We start from the raw sequence: 16497 nt of genomic DNA on the forward strand, positions 1-16497 counted from the left end.
GTAACAATGCCAGTACATAGGGCAGAGAGGCGGCTCCAGAGAAGTAAGGCGCCAAGATGGACCCACATTTGTTTATGGAACTGAAATTAAGCGCTGCCGCGAAAGTGAAAGCGACCGTGCTGGGTTAATGAATAACATGGTCCATGAATGCAGCTGGCACACTGCGCGTCGCTGCTTGCTCCCGAGACGCAAAGGCCATGGGAGTGAACCTTTACAGAAAAGTGGGACATGCACCTGCCTTAGGCCAATTGCGAGCTTTCATTTTTTAAAGCCACACGCAAAGCCAATAGAATGTGTGGAAAATAAAAAGCCACACTCACGAGTTTAGCAAAAGTCTAGAGTGATTCCAAGAGGCCATCTCATAGAGCAGCGAATGCGCGTTGCGCTCGACCTAAAAAAGGGGTCACTATAGTGCCGTGAGTGCTGCGGGGTTAGGGGATAGCAACTTTTAAAGTTAGAGCAGCATATCGCTCCATACGAAAAATAGCCACCATTGGCCTGTGTGGGCGCGCTGCAAATACAAAAAAGATGAACGCTGTGACAGACAGAGAATTGACAATTGCGATACATCGCGGCACATAAAGGAATAGTGGTGTCCAGATTAGGAACTCGAGGGACTGTTTTGATTAGTTCCCACCAGGGAGAGAGGTACCTCGGGTTAAGGTTTCACCCGTGGCTCTAGGATTCTTGTGGTTGCATATTGCGTAACCGAGACAGGATACTGAAATCTGGTTCCATTGCCCTTGTCCTGAGGAGGCCAAGAAGAATTTGAAGGCTAAAAACGCGTCCGCATCGACAATTCATTGAGTAGTCGTTATAAAATCAAAAAGTGCGATTTAAACCGTTTTTGTGGCACAAAATAACAAAGGGAAAAGAGGCTTCTTCCCCTATGTGCTCAAAGGTACCTCTAAGTGTATCGCTCAGAATCAATGAGTGGACACTAGTTATATGAATATTAGTTGAGTATTGGAAACGTAAAGTTGATGTCACAATTGTTGTGTTGTTTATATATGTATTTCTGTTCATGTCTTTGAATGTTATATATGATTTTTGTTCACAAACGATCGGTCCCATGGCATATGTGTGCTTTGAAATAATTTGGATAATATATTTGTAAAGGATTGACAACTGATGATAGGAAAACTAAATGTTCCCTATGATAAAATAAAAACGAGATATTAATTCCTCTGTACCTATTTTTGTTTGCATGCAAATACAGCTACCATTGTCCCCATTAGTCTATAAGCAAAACAGTGCTCACCAACATAGAACGCAGACCGTGTGACAAGCCAAGAAAAACCCAGTCGTTATGGGAGGTAACAAATGCAGACAAGGCGGTACCAAGGAGAGACTGACAAACCTATTTACGAATCAGAAGCCAGCATTTATGAAGAACAGTAGCACAAGCTTATAACAATAATGGGCGGTGAGTGGGCGCGGCTTCAAGTACATACCCAAATACAGCATGCCTCTAGCCTCGACCTAAAAAATGAGGGTGAAAGATGCAGAAGGAAGGTCGTGACTTTAGACAACCAAATAGTAGGTCTACTAGAACACACCAGGAAACAAAATAGGGCACACTTCTTACAAGACTAGATAACAAATTCACTGAAACTGAGGGGAATCTTCTTGGTTGAAAAGTAACAGCACAGGTAGCACCTGTAAGGTCAGTGACCTTTTGTTTCTTGAAGAATAGGGACAGAAACGCCATCCTTCAAGCTGTTAAAACACATGAGAACGCCACCTTACCAAAAAACAAACATTTGCAATGTAATAGGTCTCGCATTAGTGAAAGTTTGAGCTATTAGCGTTACAAATTATAAAGTTTGTTAGATTATTTGTCGAAAAATATGCTAGCAGTAGCAGGAGTAATAAAAAAAATCCACGAAGCAATGAAAGGGTACAATGCCATTGGCTGATAGCAGGTGTCCCGGTGGAGTTGTAAAAGGGCCTCTATTAGCCACATAAGGTACTGCACCCGTAATGCAATATCATTTGCAATGCCAATAGCTCAAACTTTCAATAAGTGAGGCATATTGCTTTACGAATACTTGTTCTAATAGCGAGGTGTGATCAAAAGATCGGACTATGTCTTGTGACAGAAATAAAGCAAAAGGTCAAAAGCAACAACACAGACAATGTATTAACATGAAAACAACGCACAATGAACATGTCTCTGATGGCTTTAAAACAAAAAAGTGCTAATAAAAACAAATAAAAACACGTGCACAGCATTCATATAATGTGCATGCCCAGGGAAGAAGCTCTTCTAATTTGCTGTACCTGTCCGCAAAGCTTGAGGCAGGTGAGGTAATTAAAATCCTCTGAATGTTAAAAGGTAAATCTTATCAACAAAGCACATTTCGATCACTAGATCATTTGGCAACGATAAATCACAATGGTTAATGACATTACAAGCGAGCTAGAAAGCTCGTACTAAAAATTGCATCAGCTTAGAGCTATTAGGTCACTTTCAAGGTCACAGGTCATCATTTACTGCCTTTCGGCTGATGAGAGCAGCCAGCAAAAAGAGACAACTGGGCAGGAGGTGAGTATTTACACCAACAAGTAAATAGCACAAAAATAAATAACCCAATGTAAAACTTATTTTTTTATAAATACTAGGTAGAACGCACGAAACAAGGAACATATTTAAACAAAAAGGATTAACTTTCAATGTCAAGAGAACAATGTTTAAGAACAGAGGCACACTGCCTCAGAACTAGCCGATAGCTATTCCATAAAATAAAGAAATATAGCTGCATTTCTTTTTTGTTAAGCCAGAATCGGGCCTACTGTAGAAGAATTGGCATGCACAGTGTAAAAGGGCACAATAGTTTCTGCAAGAGAAAATTAAGCAGCCCGGGGCTGCTCAGAGAGAGCAAAGATTCTTAGTAACCACAGAATATCGCGATAGCGACTACAACAAAAACAATTTGGTATAACTGGGACTAAATAATGATGTACAGTGGCGAGTGACATGCAATAAATGTTATGATGTCGCAAACAGAGGTGGTGTTCCTCATGGAATTGTTGCACAGTATATATCAGTGATGGTGCTTGCTATCGTGACAGCAGAGCAAACATTCAGACAAAAACACGATAGGAGAAGAAAAAAAATATCTTCACATAAATTACACAATAAACAATAGTGATTGTGATGATTACAAAACAAATGTGAGTGAGGATGTTTCAATGTATAGATTTTTTTTCTTCTTTTGTTACAGTTTCATATGCCGTGGTCCAGGGGCATTGGAACGCTTAAAAGACCACCAGACTACAGCAGAAATGGCAGTTTTTTGGGCACAGGGAGATTGACTGATTCGCCCAGAATCACAGAATGTTGATTCTCTGTTCCAAAATCAACAACTGCGGCCGTGAGGCCATATTAGGGAATTGTAAATGGACATGGGAAACAATGGTGTACATTGTTGGTTAAACTGTATTTCTGCATTACATACAAATATCAAAGCTACAAAATAATAACTATGTTAACTTTTTTTGCTGATTTAAATAGGGCAAGCTCCACCGGAGCACCAGTTGGTTGCACAAGGACACATTTCTTTTTTGGTGTGCACGGGGAGATTACGTGAGTTGCTCAGAATCACAGGAAGTTGAGCCAACCCAAAGGGCCTGAACTTGGTTCCCCAGCTCCAAGGTCTGCAGCTCAAGCCGTAAAACCACATAATTTGCCCCTGTTTAGACCCGACAAGTGTCAAGTTTTAAATGCATTTCAGTTGCTCCCAGAAGTATTTTCTCTTCCAAACATGCCTTCAGTTGGGAGACCGTGCACATTTTCAAAGGCCGGTGAAAGTAGATTTCCACGTGCCCTACTGTGGGGGCACGGGCATCAGAAGCAAGCATTCAGGACCCCCACCCCTTACCAGGGCATGTTGCCATTGAGTGTTGTGGCCAGGTTACCATGGTTTTAATGACATAGAGGTGCGGTTTCAGTCCCTCCCCCTGCTTACTGCCCGGCAAGTATGTGACATCGACCAGAAAAAGCATTAGAAAAGGCACCTTCCAGCAAGAGGGGGAGTGGGGTGTAAGCAGAGAGGAGCCTTCTGAACACACATAGGGACTACAGAAACTATACTGAGAAAATGCAAGGGTGCGCGCCGCTGCTTGCTGGGAGTTCGCTTTTAAAGCTTGAAGGTTACACAGATCTCTGCAGCGAGTGTTCCTTCATCCTAATGAGCCTTTTTGTGGCTCAGAAATACCAAGGAGCTCAGGGCACATTCCAAGCGTACTGCGCTCCCAAAAAAAAACAATTGAAAATGTATAAGCATGATCGGAACCCGCAGTGATAATGAACCAGACGGCAAGTAGGGACTGCCTGCGCGTCGCTGCTTTCTCCCGTGGAAATATTCCATGGGAGGGACCTTCTCAGGAAAGGTGGGACATGCACCCACCATTAGCCATTTGGAGGCTACCATTTTTAAATGAAAGACACAAATGCCAATCCAGAGCGTGAGAGGAGTCAGCCCCCACAAAGTACAGACAAAAGATCGCTTACAGCGCAAGCGCTGTTTAGGCTCAACCTAAAAAAAAATGCTCTTTCCCATATTTTACAAAAATCGTCAAGAAGCAAAGTTGCAGTTTCGATACTTTGAATGAGGGCTATCGGGTAATTCATATGAAATACGAGATGCTATTCCTGGCAAATTTAAAGATACTACACAAATAGAAATGACAATAATTTCTACAACCTCCGTTGCAAGGGCCTCGTCGAACTAGCTGACCGGGCACAACCAGGGAAAGGAAGCTATTCGTTTACACAGGGTGGGTAGCCAAGATTCAGATTCATTGCTACAATCACCCACAAGGGACAAAGCTGGTGGTGTACTCACAAGTTAGAGTACAGTAAAATAGGACATTGGTGAAAACAGCGAAGGTGTCCACAGAGAAAGATTTTTCAGGACTTTGAAGAATCAACAAAATGAGAAGCAGGATGCAACTTCTGTTAAATGGGGTTTCGGGTTAAGACTCATAGTTCATATCATATTGTAACCTGCTCTATTTACAAGGAGAGTCTCTCAAAATTCATGGCTAGATAACTGCGAGGTTGGTATCATTGAGTCTCCTTAAAACATTGTAAAATTGGCATACACCCGATAGGCACATTTAATTTACTTATAAGTCCATAGTAAAGTGGTACAACATGTGCCCAGAGACTGAAAATTAAATGCTACTAGTGATGCTGCAGCACTTATGGTGCCACCCGCTTAAGTAGCCCTTTAAAACATGTCTCAGGTCTGTCATTACACTGGTGCGCAGTTTGAAACAGCCAACTCACTACTGCAAAATAAATCTTTTGCCAAGTCGAAACCTTCCTTTTTAGTCCATATACAAGTCACCCCTAAGGTAGGCCCTAAACAGCCCATGGGCAGGGTATTTAAAACTGTTGGTCATGTACTTTTAAGCTTTACATGTCCTGGTAGTGAAAAGTCTTAAACTTGTTTTTCACTACCGCAGGGCCTACCCCTCCCACAGGATAACATTGGCCTACCTTTTTACAGGTAATAAAGAATAACTTTTGATTGGTTCCAGGGAGGAATATCACGTTTACACTCAATGAATTGTAATTAATTAAAAACCCTCTTTAATGGTAAAGTCAGATTATAAGTCACAATTCTGAAAACACCACTACTAGAAAGTTGAAATGTTCGTGTTCTAACCATTTGGTGTCTGCTGCCTGTGTCCTGGGCCACATGACTGGGTGTAGTTGGCCTTTGTGTGCTCCTCCCAGTCAGTGAAACAAAGACAGGCTAAGTGTTGCCAGAATGGGTCACCCTGCTATGATGGGAGGGGCGGTGCTGTTAATGGCTCCACTTACATTTCAAAGGGACTAAGCACATTCACAAAGATCTTGACACCAGTTTATTGTCACCATAGACCCCTTGGAACCTGGGTAGGGAAGGATGGAAATCCCAGAACTAGATGTGGGGCCGGAGGGGGTAGTCTTGAAGTTTCTTTCACCTCAAAGGCTCGCACCAGGTATAAATACTGGACACTCAGACCAACTCTTTTCACTCCTGAACCTATGGAGGACCCCCAGAAGGACTACCTTTTAAATCAGAGGACCACCCTGATGCTTGAAACTTGCCTTGTACCCTTTGAGGACAGACCTGCTTCTTGATCCCAAGACTACATGTGGCTGACCTCCTGGTCTGAGCTCAGCTGACCTGCTGCAGTGGATCTGTCTGAGCCTTGCTGGTCTCAGTTGGTGTGAGCACCTGATTCCAAAGAAGTGCCCCCCCCCCCAGTCCTGATCCCCCTGGCAGGAATCAGTTGATCTCCTCCTGTGTAGAAAGGACAAAATATTGAAGTTTTGGGCTCTTTGCAACTGCAAACGGGCCAGTTCGCGTAAACATCTTGACACTTACAACGACCACCAACGCAAAACATTCGGTGGACCGGATGCTTTGTGCTACAGCGTAGCTCCAGGCTGGATATGACAGTCCATGACATCAGACAGGATCTTCACACTACAGCTATAGCTGTCCGTGATGCCCAGTCTGCTCTTCATGCCACAGCAACAACCATTTGCGATGCTCTCCTTGTGGCCCCTTCCACCACGAACAGGACTCTTTGCACCAGACTTTGAGAAGGTAACTTTTTCAGCGAGACTAACCTGGTTCTCAAATCCGGCCCGCGCTCCATCACGGTCAGCCTGAACTTGTGAATGTCCCCCAGTGGAGCATGGCCAAGATGACCGCAAGTGTCCCTTTGTGCTTTTAGGCACTATGCCTACTTACATTTTTTTAATTGCACATCTCCGATTCTACTGACTGGATATTTTTGTTTTGCTTTCTAAATATTTATTACCTTTCAATCTATTTTTTTTCCAAATAGGTGTGGGATTTTTTATAGTGTTTTGTTTTCACTTTATTACCATTTGTGTGCTGCATAAATACACAGCACATTACCTCTAATAAGCCAGGCTGCTTTTGTGTTAAGCACAGATTCGTTTAGTGACTTTAGTGGTATTCACCAAAATCCAATTTCCTACAAGCTGTCACGGAAGAGAAAGACTCTTTCTTTAGGCAGGTGTGAACAATATATATGCACAAGCTTTGTGTAGTCACTCAAAGTGAAGGCAGCCAATGAATAAAGAGGGTTGACTCGTTGCCCCATGCTATATGGTGTGGTGAGAAAGAAGCCAATTGTGATTGATAATTTAACAGGCTAATGGATGAAGCTCTCTGATCAATTACCCCTTTAAATATGTATATTCTGTAAGATTGTTGTTGAAAAGCAACAACCTAGTGAGACCGCTGTTAAGTGCTAATAAATAATACCAGAGCTCAATGAATAACTACAAAGCATAGACACCTAATTGAGAACATGACTCTAACACAATACTCCCAACACATCATCACTAGCTGAATCAAACTTTGGTCTGTGATGGGAAACCTGGTGGTACATGTAAAGGCTGCGGACTTACAGTGGAAAAACTTGACCTACACATAGGCAGATGACAAACACTTTATTTAACTGTGGATTTTGCAGGATACAACGTCATGGACTTTATATAAGCATATTCACTCAATCATGCTTTTTGAAGACACTGTTGTCAAGGACACCCAATATAATCATGAACCTGTATCTCATTTTTTAGGTCTCACCTGAGACAGTGCATGTGCTAAATTTAAATCTGAAAAAGGACTTAGAGTCCCACCCATTACTTACCATCGGTAGGCTTGCACTTCACGCTCCTCTCTCTTGCTTTTCTTGGTCAGAGGCAGCTGATTTTATTTTGCCGGTCTTGCTTGCTTCAAAAGGCTATGAGTGAAATTTGGTTTCAGTTCTTTAGAATTGAAACCTAAGAGCTACTTGTTTTGATAATGCTTGTTTATGAATGGTCGGTCACTGTAAAGCTGCCACTGTTTTGTTGCTTACATTATAGCTTTGGAAGACAAACACTTCACTGTAGAAAATTACCTGAATACAGCGCATGCGTGCTTTCCGTCGGATATAATGTAATTATCCTTGTCACACAGTAACTGAGATGTAATTCATATGTTAAGCAATTTGGCTAGTGTCCTGAAAGCAAACCACACTGTAATTCATGATTTTATTCAATGCTCTTCACAAAAAAGCTCCTTCCCATTGTTTCAAATTGTACATGAAGTGTTTTTGTCCTGTACCCCATTGCTTAATGGTATTTCAAGGAACCATGCCACTGTGTTGTGAAAAGATAATGTGGGTAAATGAGTAACCCTCAATTGTACATAAATATTCAATGACTGACTGCAGAACTAGGTAGCTAATGGCCCGTCGCACCTGACTGTTTTTCTTTCAGGGTGCAACCTACGTGGTCTACACATTATGCCGCTCTCTGGGTGCCCTTTGTGTATTCGAACTAAGGCTTCCAAATAACTGCATGTTACCAAGGACACAGTGCTCCATGTCTGAGTTTTCGTTTTCCAACACAATGCTTTCTGTGAAGTTGTAGTCCTTGTCACTTCATTCAATATAATTGAAGTGACGCTTGAAAAAAATGATTTGTGAAAGAAAAGCCCAGGGTTGGAGCATTGCCCAACTCATCTGGTATTCCTAATCAAACAGGATGTACCCACTAGAGCTCTTTTCACACGCTTCAAAGTGACGACATCGCACAAGGTTTTTTTCCTGACTTCAACCTGAGCAGTCGCAGGTTACCAAGCAACAGTGCCCATCCCCAGGGTACGCGTACCCTCCCCCCCTCCGGGGAGGAGGGGACGAGTCTTGTAAGAAAAGCTGCGAGGTCCAGTGAGTTCACAAATGCTAACATCGGAAACCTGGCCACCTGTGTGTGAAATGTATTTATTAAACAGAAAATTAGAGAACCATGTGGGTGTGATGGAGGGGGCACATGCAGGGGGGAAAAGGAAACACGCACCACAGCCGTGCAGTGGGGTGAAAGGAAGCACGCACCACAGTTGTGCACTAGGGTGAAAGGAGGCACACACCACATATCTGCACTGTGCAGTGTTGCGAAAGGAAGCACGGACCACTACTGTGCAGTGGGGTGAAAGGAAGCACTCGCCACAGCTGTGTACTGGGCAATGGGGGGAAATGAAGCACGCACCACAGCTGTGCACTGTGCAGGGATATCAAAGGTAGCACGCACCACAGCTGCGCAGAGATGTGAAAGGAAGCACAAGCAAAGTGATGAAAAAACATGAATGTTAAAAGGTACGGTCAATTTTTAAGCTGTGTACTGTGCAATGGAGGGAAAGGAAGCACGCACCACAGCTGTACACTGTGCAGAGATGTGAAAGGTAGCACGCACCACAGCTAAGCAGAGAAATTATTTAGCAGCCGGTGCCAGCAAGTATTCACAAAAAACAAGTGCTAATAATTAAGTGCCCATGTAAGCACCAGCAGACACCGGCTCAAATTAAGTCCCCAGCAAGGGCCTGTGTTACGCCCCTGGATCGAGCAAGCACCAAAAGCAATGTGGGGAAAGGAAACACGCATCACAGCTGTGCACTATGCAGAGATGTCAAAGGTAGCACGCACCACAGCTGTGCAGAGGTGTGAAAGGAAGCGCGCACCGCTGTGATGAAAAAACGCTAATGTTAAAAGGTGCGGTCAATTTTTAAGATGGTATCAAAAAAGAGGCCACTATAGAGGCCAACTACAGAGTACAGCAAATGTATTGACAATAACATACTAATACAAAGAAAACAGTGCAGGAAGAGAGTGCTGACATAGATGAAATGCGAGTGCTGGGAAAAGAAACGCGCACTCTTGTGGCGGTGGGGGTCTATCCCTTGGCCGGGGTGGTGGGGACGCGACTTGTTAGTATCTTGTTGTCATGAATGCGTGTGCTGGAAAAGAAGGGCGCACTATTTTGGTGGTGGGGTCTGTACCTTGGCCGTCATGGAGGGTACACTCCTTGTAAAGAAAGCTTCAAAGTTTTGAAATTAAACATGATCCACAACAGATGAAACGCTGCGTGGTGCTACTCGCTCCCGACAGCTAAATGCTGTGGGAGTAAACATTTTCAAAAAAGGCAGGACATGCACCCGCCTTTGGCCCATTTCGTGCTTTAATTTTTTTAAGCCACATGCTAAAGCCAATAGCATGTGTGGAAAATCGAACGCCACACGCACAAGTTTGCAGAAAGTCTCAAGTGATTCCAAGGGGCCTTCTCCTAGAGCAGCGCATGCGGGCTGCGTTAGGCTCGACCTAACAAGTGGGTGGACAATGTCCACCCACATGTAAACACCCCCCCGCCCCGACTCGTGCCCTGCCCATCCCCGACCCATGGTCAGGGTTCAGATGGCCCACTCAGCCTCCTGACTAACCAAGCCCCCTCTATTTATCTGAGTGTTACTCAGGCTAACGTGTCTACACTCAAAAAAAAATTTTTTTTTAAATAAGCATTGGCATAGCCATAAGGTCTTGCCTTTGCAAGAGCTATTGGCTTTGTCAATGTTTGGTAACCATGTTGCACAGCAGGGCGGCCACTCCGCAAATGCCTGAAAGTAAAGAAAATTAAAGCGCTATGACGTAGCCAGTGCAGGCCACATCATATCGCTTTAATTTACCTTACTTTCAACCATGTGGCAAAAAAGCTGCTGTGCAATATGTAAAATAAAATTGACATACCCAATAGATCTTGCATATGGTAGACCTATTGGCTTTGCCAATCCTTGTTGTACCATGTGATACATTTCAAAAGACAAATATAATGTTTCTTGTCATGAATCATACTAGACAGCGATGCTTTATTACTGCCGGTTGCAAAGCTACTAGTAACAAACAAAATAGGAGTTAATACTATCAAATTCTGAAAAAGGAAATCAGATTTCCAGACACTGCATACCAAAGAAAAAAAAAAAAGATGACAATATGCTCTTCCAAAAGTACTACAACCGGAAACTGAGTATGATAATAGGATGCCCAGAACTGAGGCAGACAATAAAAGGAGCAAATGAGGCCAAATAATGTACAATTGATTTAGCTCAATGTGCCGCCAGGCAACATAACAATAAAAAAGCATAACATTCAGTTCTTTATTAAGGGCATACATTTTTTACAATATAATTTAGCAATCTATTTCTGTCGAACGCATCAATCAAGAAATCTATTAGATTGTATCTTATTTTTGCTTTTTTTAAGCATTCTTTCAATGTAACCTTTGTGTCAGTTGAAAACTTCGAATCTGAGAATGATACCACAGGAGACAAGAAAGCATAATCTGCAGAAGCAAAGAGTTTTACAACAAAAAAAGGAAACATATTACTTTACATTGTTTCTGCTTTAACAGGTCCACAGATAGAACTTAATGTTGCCACCTCTGACGTCACTTCCGGTTCACAAATTTAAGACCGTACTTAACCCATTTCAAACAGCCAGCTATTTCAGTCATACTCGGAATTGATAATACTCCTAAAGAACTGCAACATATCTGTGCAATACTTACTGCCATTGGCAAGGTGTCCACCATCTCCATCTCCTGGAGATGCCGGAGGGGGAAATGCAGCAAATGTTTCATCTTCAGTATGTTCATAATCAGGGATATCAAATAGACTGTTCTCCATTGGGTCTGCCATGTTCGAAAGCACCGTTCCTCAATTTCACTCTGCAAAAAGGTGGAAATTAACCATTCATACATGTATTAGAAACACACAGTTGCTAAATGATGCAATGTAATGTGGGATACCTTAGATCAGTCCTGAAATTTTAACCAAAAGAAATTTTCATACTGAGATTTGTAGTTTAGATTTTACCATAAAAAGTATCTCAAACAGAAACACTGTACAGTAGTTTGGTCATACAGTACATTGGAACGTAAATTATGAAAAACAGAAGGGTGGATTAGAAATTGCAAGTTAATTAGAAGATCTGCCTTATTATAAATCAACGTCCAAGGAGTGCTTAAGGTAAACTCGGTGCAAGAACGTTTGACTCCAATAATATCCCTTGTGGTTCAAGAGAAAAGAACAGCACGTCCACATTCCAGATGCTGAGTGTGAATGCATCAAGAATGTGAAATCACAGAACTCAATGACACAAGCGTGTAGTAAATGCCTTGGTAGCTGAACACAATGGGACAGTAGCACTCCTTATTGGGAGTTCAAAAAAGTTCTCTAACAGCTAAAAAAAATTCTGTTCAGCGAAAACAAACAAGCTACATTTGTGGAAAGACTTCAAGATGGGTCTCCTCCTACTTCACAGGAGCCAACAGCAGTCCTAATTTGAATCAGCATTATTAACTGTAGCCCATCAGATTAAAGTGTCTGTTTGTACCTATTCCTGAATTTACAGGGAGCTAGGGCGCATATACATAAAGATCTAGAGTATGCAGATTGTGCAGATATAAAAGTGAATCTCTACACCACGTTATGCTTGTGTGGCAAGAAAGGAGACAGTTACTATCCGATACTCATTAGCTGGTCTCACTTACAATCATTCATAATGGATAAAGGTCCTAAGAGTTTGTAGATACCCAACATAGGATGGAACTCCAAGATGGGTACACAAGTAATCAACTAGCAGTTATAGACGCTCTGGTTTTCCTAATGAAACTTTATTGTGTGCATCTGTATCTGCCTACTACAGGTTCGGCAAGTTTTGCTGAAATCCGTTTTTATTGACAATGGGGTGAGAATATGCTGTCAAGCTATAATACTTTGCCTCTCTGGGAAATCAATCCATCTAACCGGTCAATTTGTTAAGTTTATTCTTATAGTAGATAACATGTTCAAATCGAACTCAAAATTTTTACAGACTGATATGGAGAGCAGTAAAGATTTATATGCACAAAGTCACTTTATTGATCATTCAGCCGTTCGTTCAATGACATTGTTTAAAGTTTTTTCTGACTCATGAAATGTGGTTTTTATGATGTGTATACACTGTGCCAATGCCCCCCAGCACGGTATGTTAGCCGAATTCGAACTCAAAATTTTCATAAACCAATCTTGAGTGCAGCACTGAGATATAAGCACGGATGCACTTTATTGATCCAGACTCAATATCCTCATAGACTCATGTGGAGTGCAGTAATGATTTGTATGCACATAAACACTTTATTGAATATTCATCTGCTTATTGAATTATAGTGTTTTTAGTTTTATAGGTCTCATGAAATGTGACTTTAACAATGTATACAAGTGGCTACAACGCCCTAATGTGGTATGTAATTTTGCAGACTTCAGACATAAAACTCTCACAGACCAATGTTGAGTGCAATAATGGGATGTAGGCATGGAAGCACTTAATTGGCCATCCTTCTGTCCATTAAATTCATGGGTATTATAGACACACAAAAAGTTTTAAGGATGTGTTTACGCAGTATCAATGTACCAGTACGGTAAGTTACCCCTAAATCATCAGAATATCAGTAGCATAATTGTGTTGAGTTCAATTAAACTTTTAATTGGTTTTAATTAACTTGTTCTTCCCTAAATTATTTAACAAATTTATGTGCATATGGTTTTTAGGTCTCGTCCTTTACCATTGCGAAGCAATGGGAAATGGGGGAGAATTCAAGTGCTCGATCGGCTAGTGAAACCACTGGCGTTTCTTCACAGTGCATGTGAGGTCACGTGGCCACAAAGCGGGTCACGTTACCGCACGAGCATCTCCCTAATCCGCCTGCCCCCACCAGGCTCGCATTCCCGCCCCCTCACCAGGCCGCACATCTGCCTGCCACACTTCTCCTCCCCTCGCAGGCCGTGTTCCCTCCCACCTTTCCTCCTCTCTGTCCCTCTCTCTCCGTACATCCTTTAACTGTGTGACTGAAGCCTCCATTACTGTTGCCTTTATAAGGGTCGCTTGCCTTTATGTTTCTGGTGCACGTACATGTATCCCAAGCCGCACGCGCGCTTCCTTGTATTTTCTGTGCTGTTCACACCGCCGCGTGACTGAAGCTTGCATTACTGTTCCCATTGTAATGGGCGCTTCCCTTTAGGTTTCTCGATACATGTTTCCAAAGCGAGGGAAGCACTTGAATTGAATTTTCTGTGCTATTCACATCACCTGTGCGAGTAAAGCTTGCCCTACTGTTTCTTGTGTGAGGGATGTTGCCCTAATGTTTCGATGTGCATCTATGTCCATGAACGCGCTTCTATCCGCCCGAGCCGCCTGCCTCCACATCAAAGCCGGCATTTCTCCTCCCCTTATTATTCACTGCATGGCCGGCCGGCCGGCACATCAAAGGCTGCTGCTCCCCATGCGTCTCGTCACCCTTCCTCCCTTGCTTCCAGTTAGAGCCTTGGTTTCCTGTTGCTTGTTGAGTAAGCGGTCAACTTAAAAAAATACAATTGCACGAGATACCAGCAGAAGACTGAAAGCATGTTGCTGAGAGACATGTTTTCTCAATTGCGAGGTGTGCCTTTGCATAAAAAAAAACTACAGAAGGTACCAGCAAACCGCCTTTTACTCTGTCATGGAATGTCACAAACCTTAATGAAGAAAGCTGCGATTTTTCACACCCGTTTCCACCCGTTGTGCTTTCTTTGTTCACATTCGTGTTCTTTCTTTATTCCCTTCTTCTTTTACCCATGCCCTCTTGAGCCTTTTTCTGTTCTTCCCATTGTGTCGGCGCTCCTCGTTTCCGGTTTCTACTCCTCGATTCCCCCATTTAACCATCTTTCTAGCCTCTCTGCTCGCCCTATTTTTTCCCATCTGCCTATCCCACCCTAACCACTGTTCCTCCTCCCTCTCCCCATAACTAATCTTCTTCCCCTTTACCCAAACTCTCCCCTCCCCCGTCTCGCTCTCACCCCTCGCTATCAGTCACCCTAGGCCACGGATCAACAATTCAAATTGGAGGAACGGTTTGCCTGCCCGGTAGCCTTTGCGACGGCTCTTAACATTATAGAGCAGATGCCACGCACCCACCGAGAGAGATAATAATACAAATAAGTATTGATCTGACTACCACCTTCCGTTTCCCCTTCCAGTATGTTTGACTCTTTCCATCCGTCTATCCCCCGTTGCTGGACCCCTCCCCTGCTTCTCCTCTGGGAGCAGGGGCGTAGCTACCATTGGTGCAGCAGGTGCAGTGACACCGGGACCTATTGCACCCTGATAAATGTTGCATTTTACTGCCACATCAGCATAGGGAGCATGTTGCTTCCATGCACCAAGGCCAATGGCATCCTTCTACACCACCGCTTCGGAGAGAGGGATTTTACTCTCTGAGTCTATCCCGAGTCTTTCTTCTTGTGTCATTGTCCTACTCGTGGGTCTCTCCATCTCTGAATTGCATGATCTCTTTTTAACCCTTACGGTTTTTCATTTAGTGGTATTTATTGCTATTCTAGACGAGATTGGTGTTTTATCACACAGCTGAATGGTGCAAAGTTTACCGACCTCACAAGGATGAGAGGCTGGGAGGGGCACTCGGGCTCGAACATACGACCTTCAGACTTCACGTGCATGCCTGCCATTCATTTTGGTGTGTTGGTGTAAAGAGCTATCATTTGCGCCTTGTCTTGTCTCTCTTTTACCGCCTCTCGCTATTGCCCTTCGCCGCCGCTCTTTTCTCTTCATCGCTCCCGCTGTCGTCCTCTCTCTCCCTCTCTAGCTGTCTCTGTTGCATTGTGTTCTCACTGCCGAGATCAATCTCTCTCATGCCTTTTTGCCTCTCTCCTGATGTCTCTGTTTTTGCCCTCTCGCTCCCTCGGCCTGTTGAAATTCCTAGCAGTCCCATATTATCTATCTGCACTGTCTCTCCCTGTTCTGCTCGGTCTGCGTCGCTCTGTCACTCTCTGCTCAAGTCACTCGTTGGTATTCCTCTGCACCCTCTCACCCTCTCTCTGTCCCACAGTCTCTCTTCCTCCCTTTATCTCGCTGTTGTCTCTAGCTCTCCGCTTCTCGCCCAAACCGTTATCGCCCAACTTTGTCCTGCTAACTTCCTGGGTAGCCCCCCCCCCCCCCCCGCCTCTATTCTATTGCCCTTTCATTCCTAAATCTCTGCCTTCATCTAATTTGTTCTCCGTGTCTCGCAACCCCATCTTGCCCCCGTGCTTCTCAACCATTCTCTACTGTTCTTTACCCCTTTCTTGCTCTTCCTCTCTTCTCCAGCCCCCCCCCTCTCCCTCCCCCGCAGACTCTCTGTTCGGGCAGTCTCTAACTCTCTCTCATCTCTTCATCATCCTCTCTTTTTTGCTGTTTCTAGCTCAACCCCTCAGCGCTGCGGCCTGACTGGTATGTTATCAGATGTTTGGGTAGCACCCATTCCACCTTCAGGCTGTCAAGACGCTGGGGCTCGCTGCATCCCAAAACCAACAGCCACACAGGAGGCAATTGAGTCCCAAGCATGAAGTACCCCACCGTTCATTCACTCTGCTCCATGGACAGACAAGCCTGTGGAGAAAGGAGGGTGTGGATAAAGTTTGCTGGCATGTCCCTTCGTGGTTTAAGACACTTCTCGTCCCGAGAAACATAATGCGCTGGGTGACATGACACAAATAAAATAAAACAAGCATTGGCATAGCCAATAGGTCTCGCTTGTGGGACCTTATAAGTATTTTGTTTGGCAGCACAATA

General features: G+C 43.6%; 1 protein-coding gene across 4 annotated transcripts in view; it reads right to left on the minus strand.

Moving 5' to 3' along the window:
• TIPIN (TIMELESS interacting protein) overlaps positions 1-16497 on the minus strand; it is a 282385-nt gene that overhangs the window by 183051 nt on the left and 82837 nt on the right. For all 4 annotated transcript variants that reach the window (XM_078683031.1, XM_078683032.1, XM_078683030.1 and 1 more), the window contains one exon: positions 11420-11578. In XM_078683031.1, the coding sequence (XP_078539157.1) occupies positions 11420-11549 (130 nt within the window). In that variant the 5' untranslated portion in view covers positions 11550-11578. The remainder of the gene's footprint in view (positions 1-11419; positions 11579-16497) is intronic.

The sequence above is a fragment of the Lissotriton helveticus genome, chromosome 3_1, assembly GCF_964261635.1.
Source record: "Lissotriton helveticus chromosome 3_1, aLisHel1.1, whole genome shotgun sequence".
Classification (NCBI taxonomy): Eukaryota; Metazoa; Chordata; class Amphibia; order Caudata; family Salamandridae; genus Lissotriton; species Lissotriton helveticus.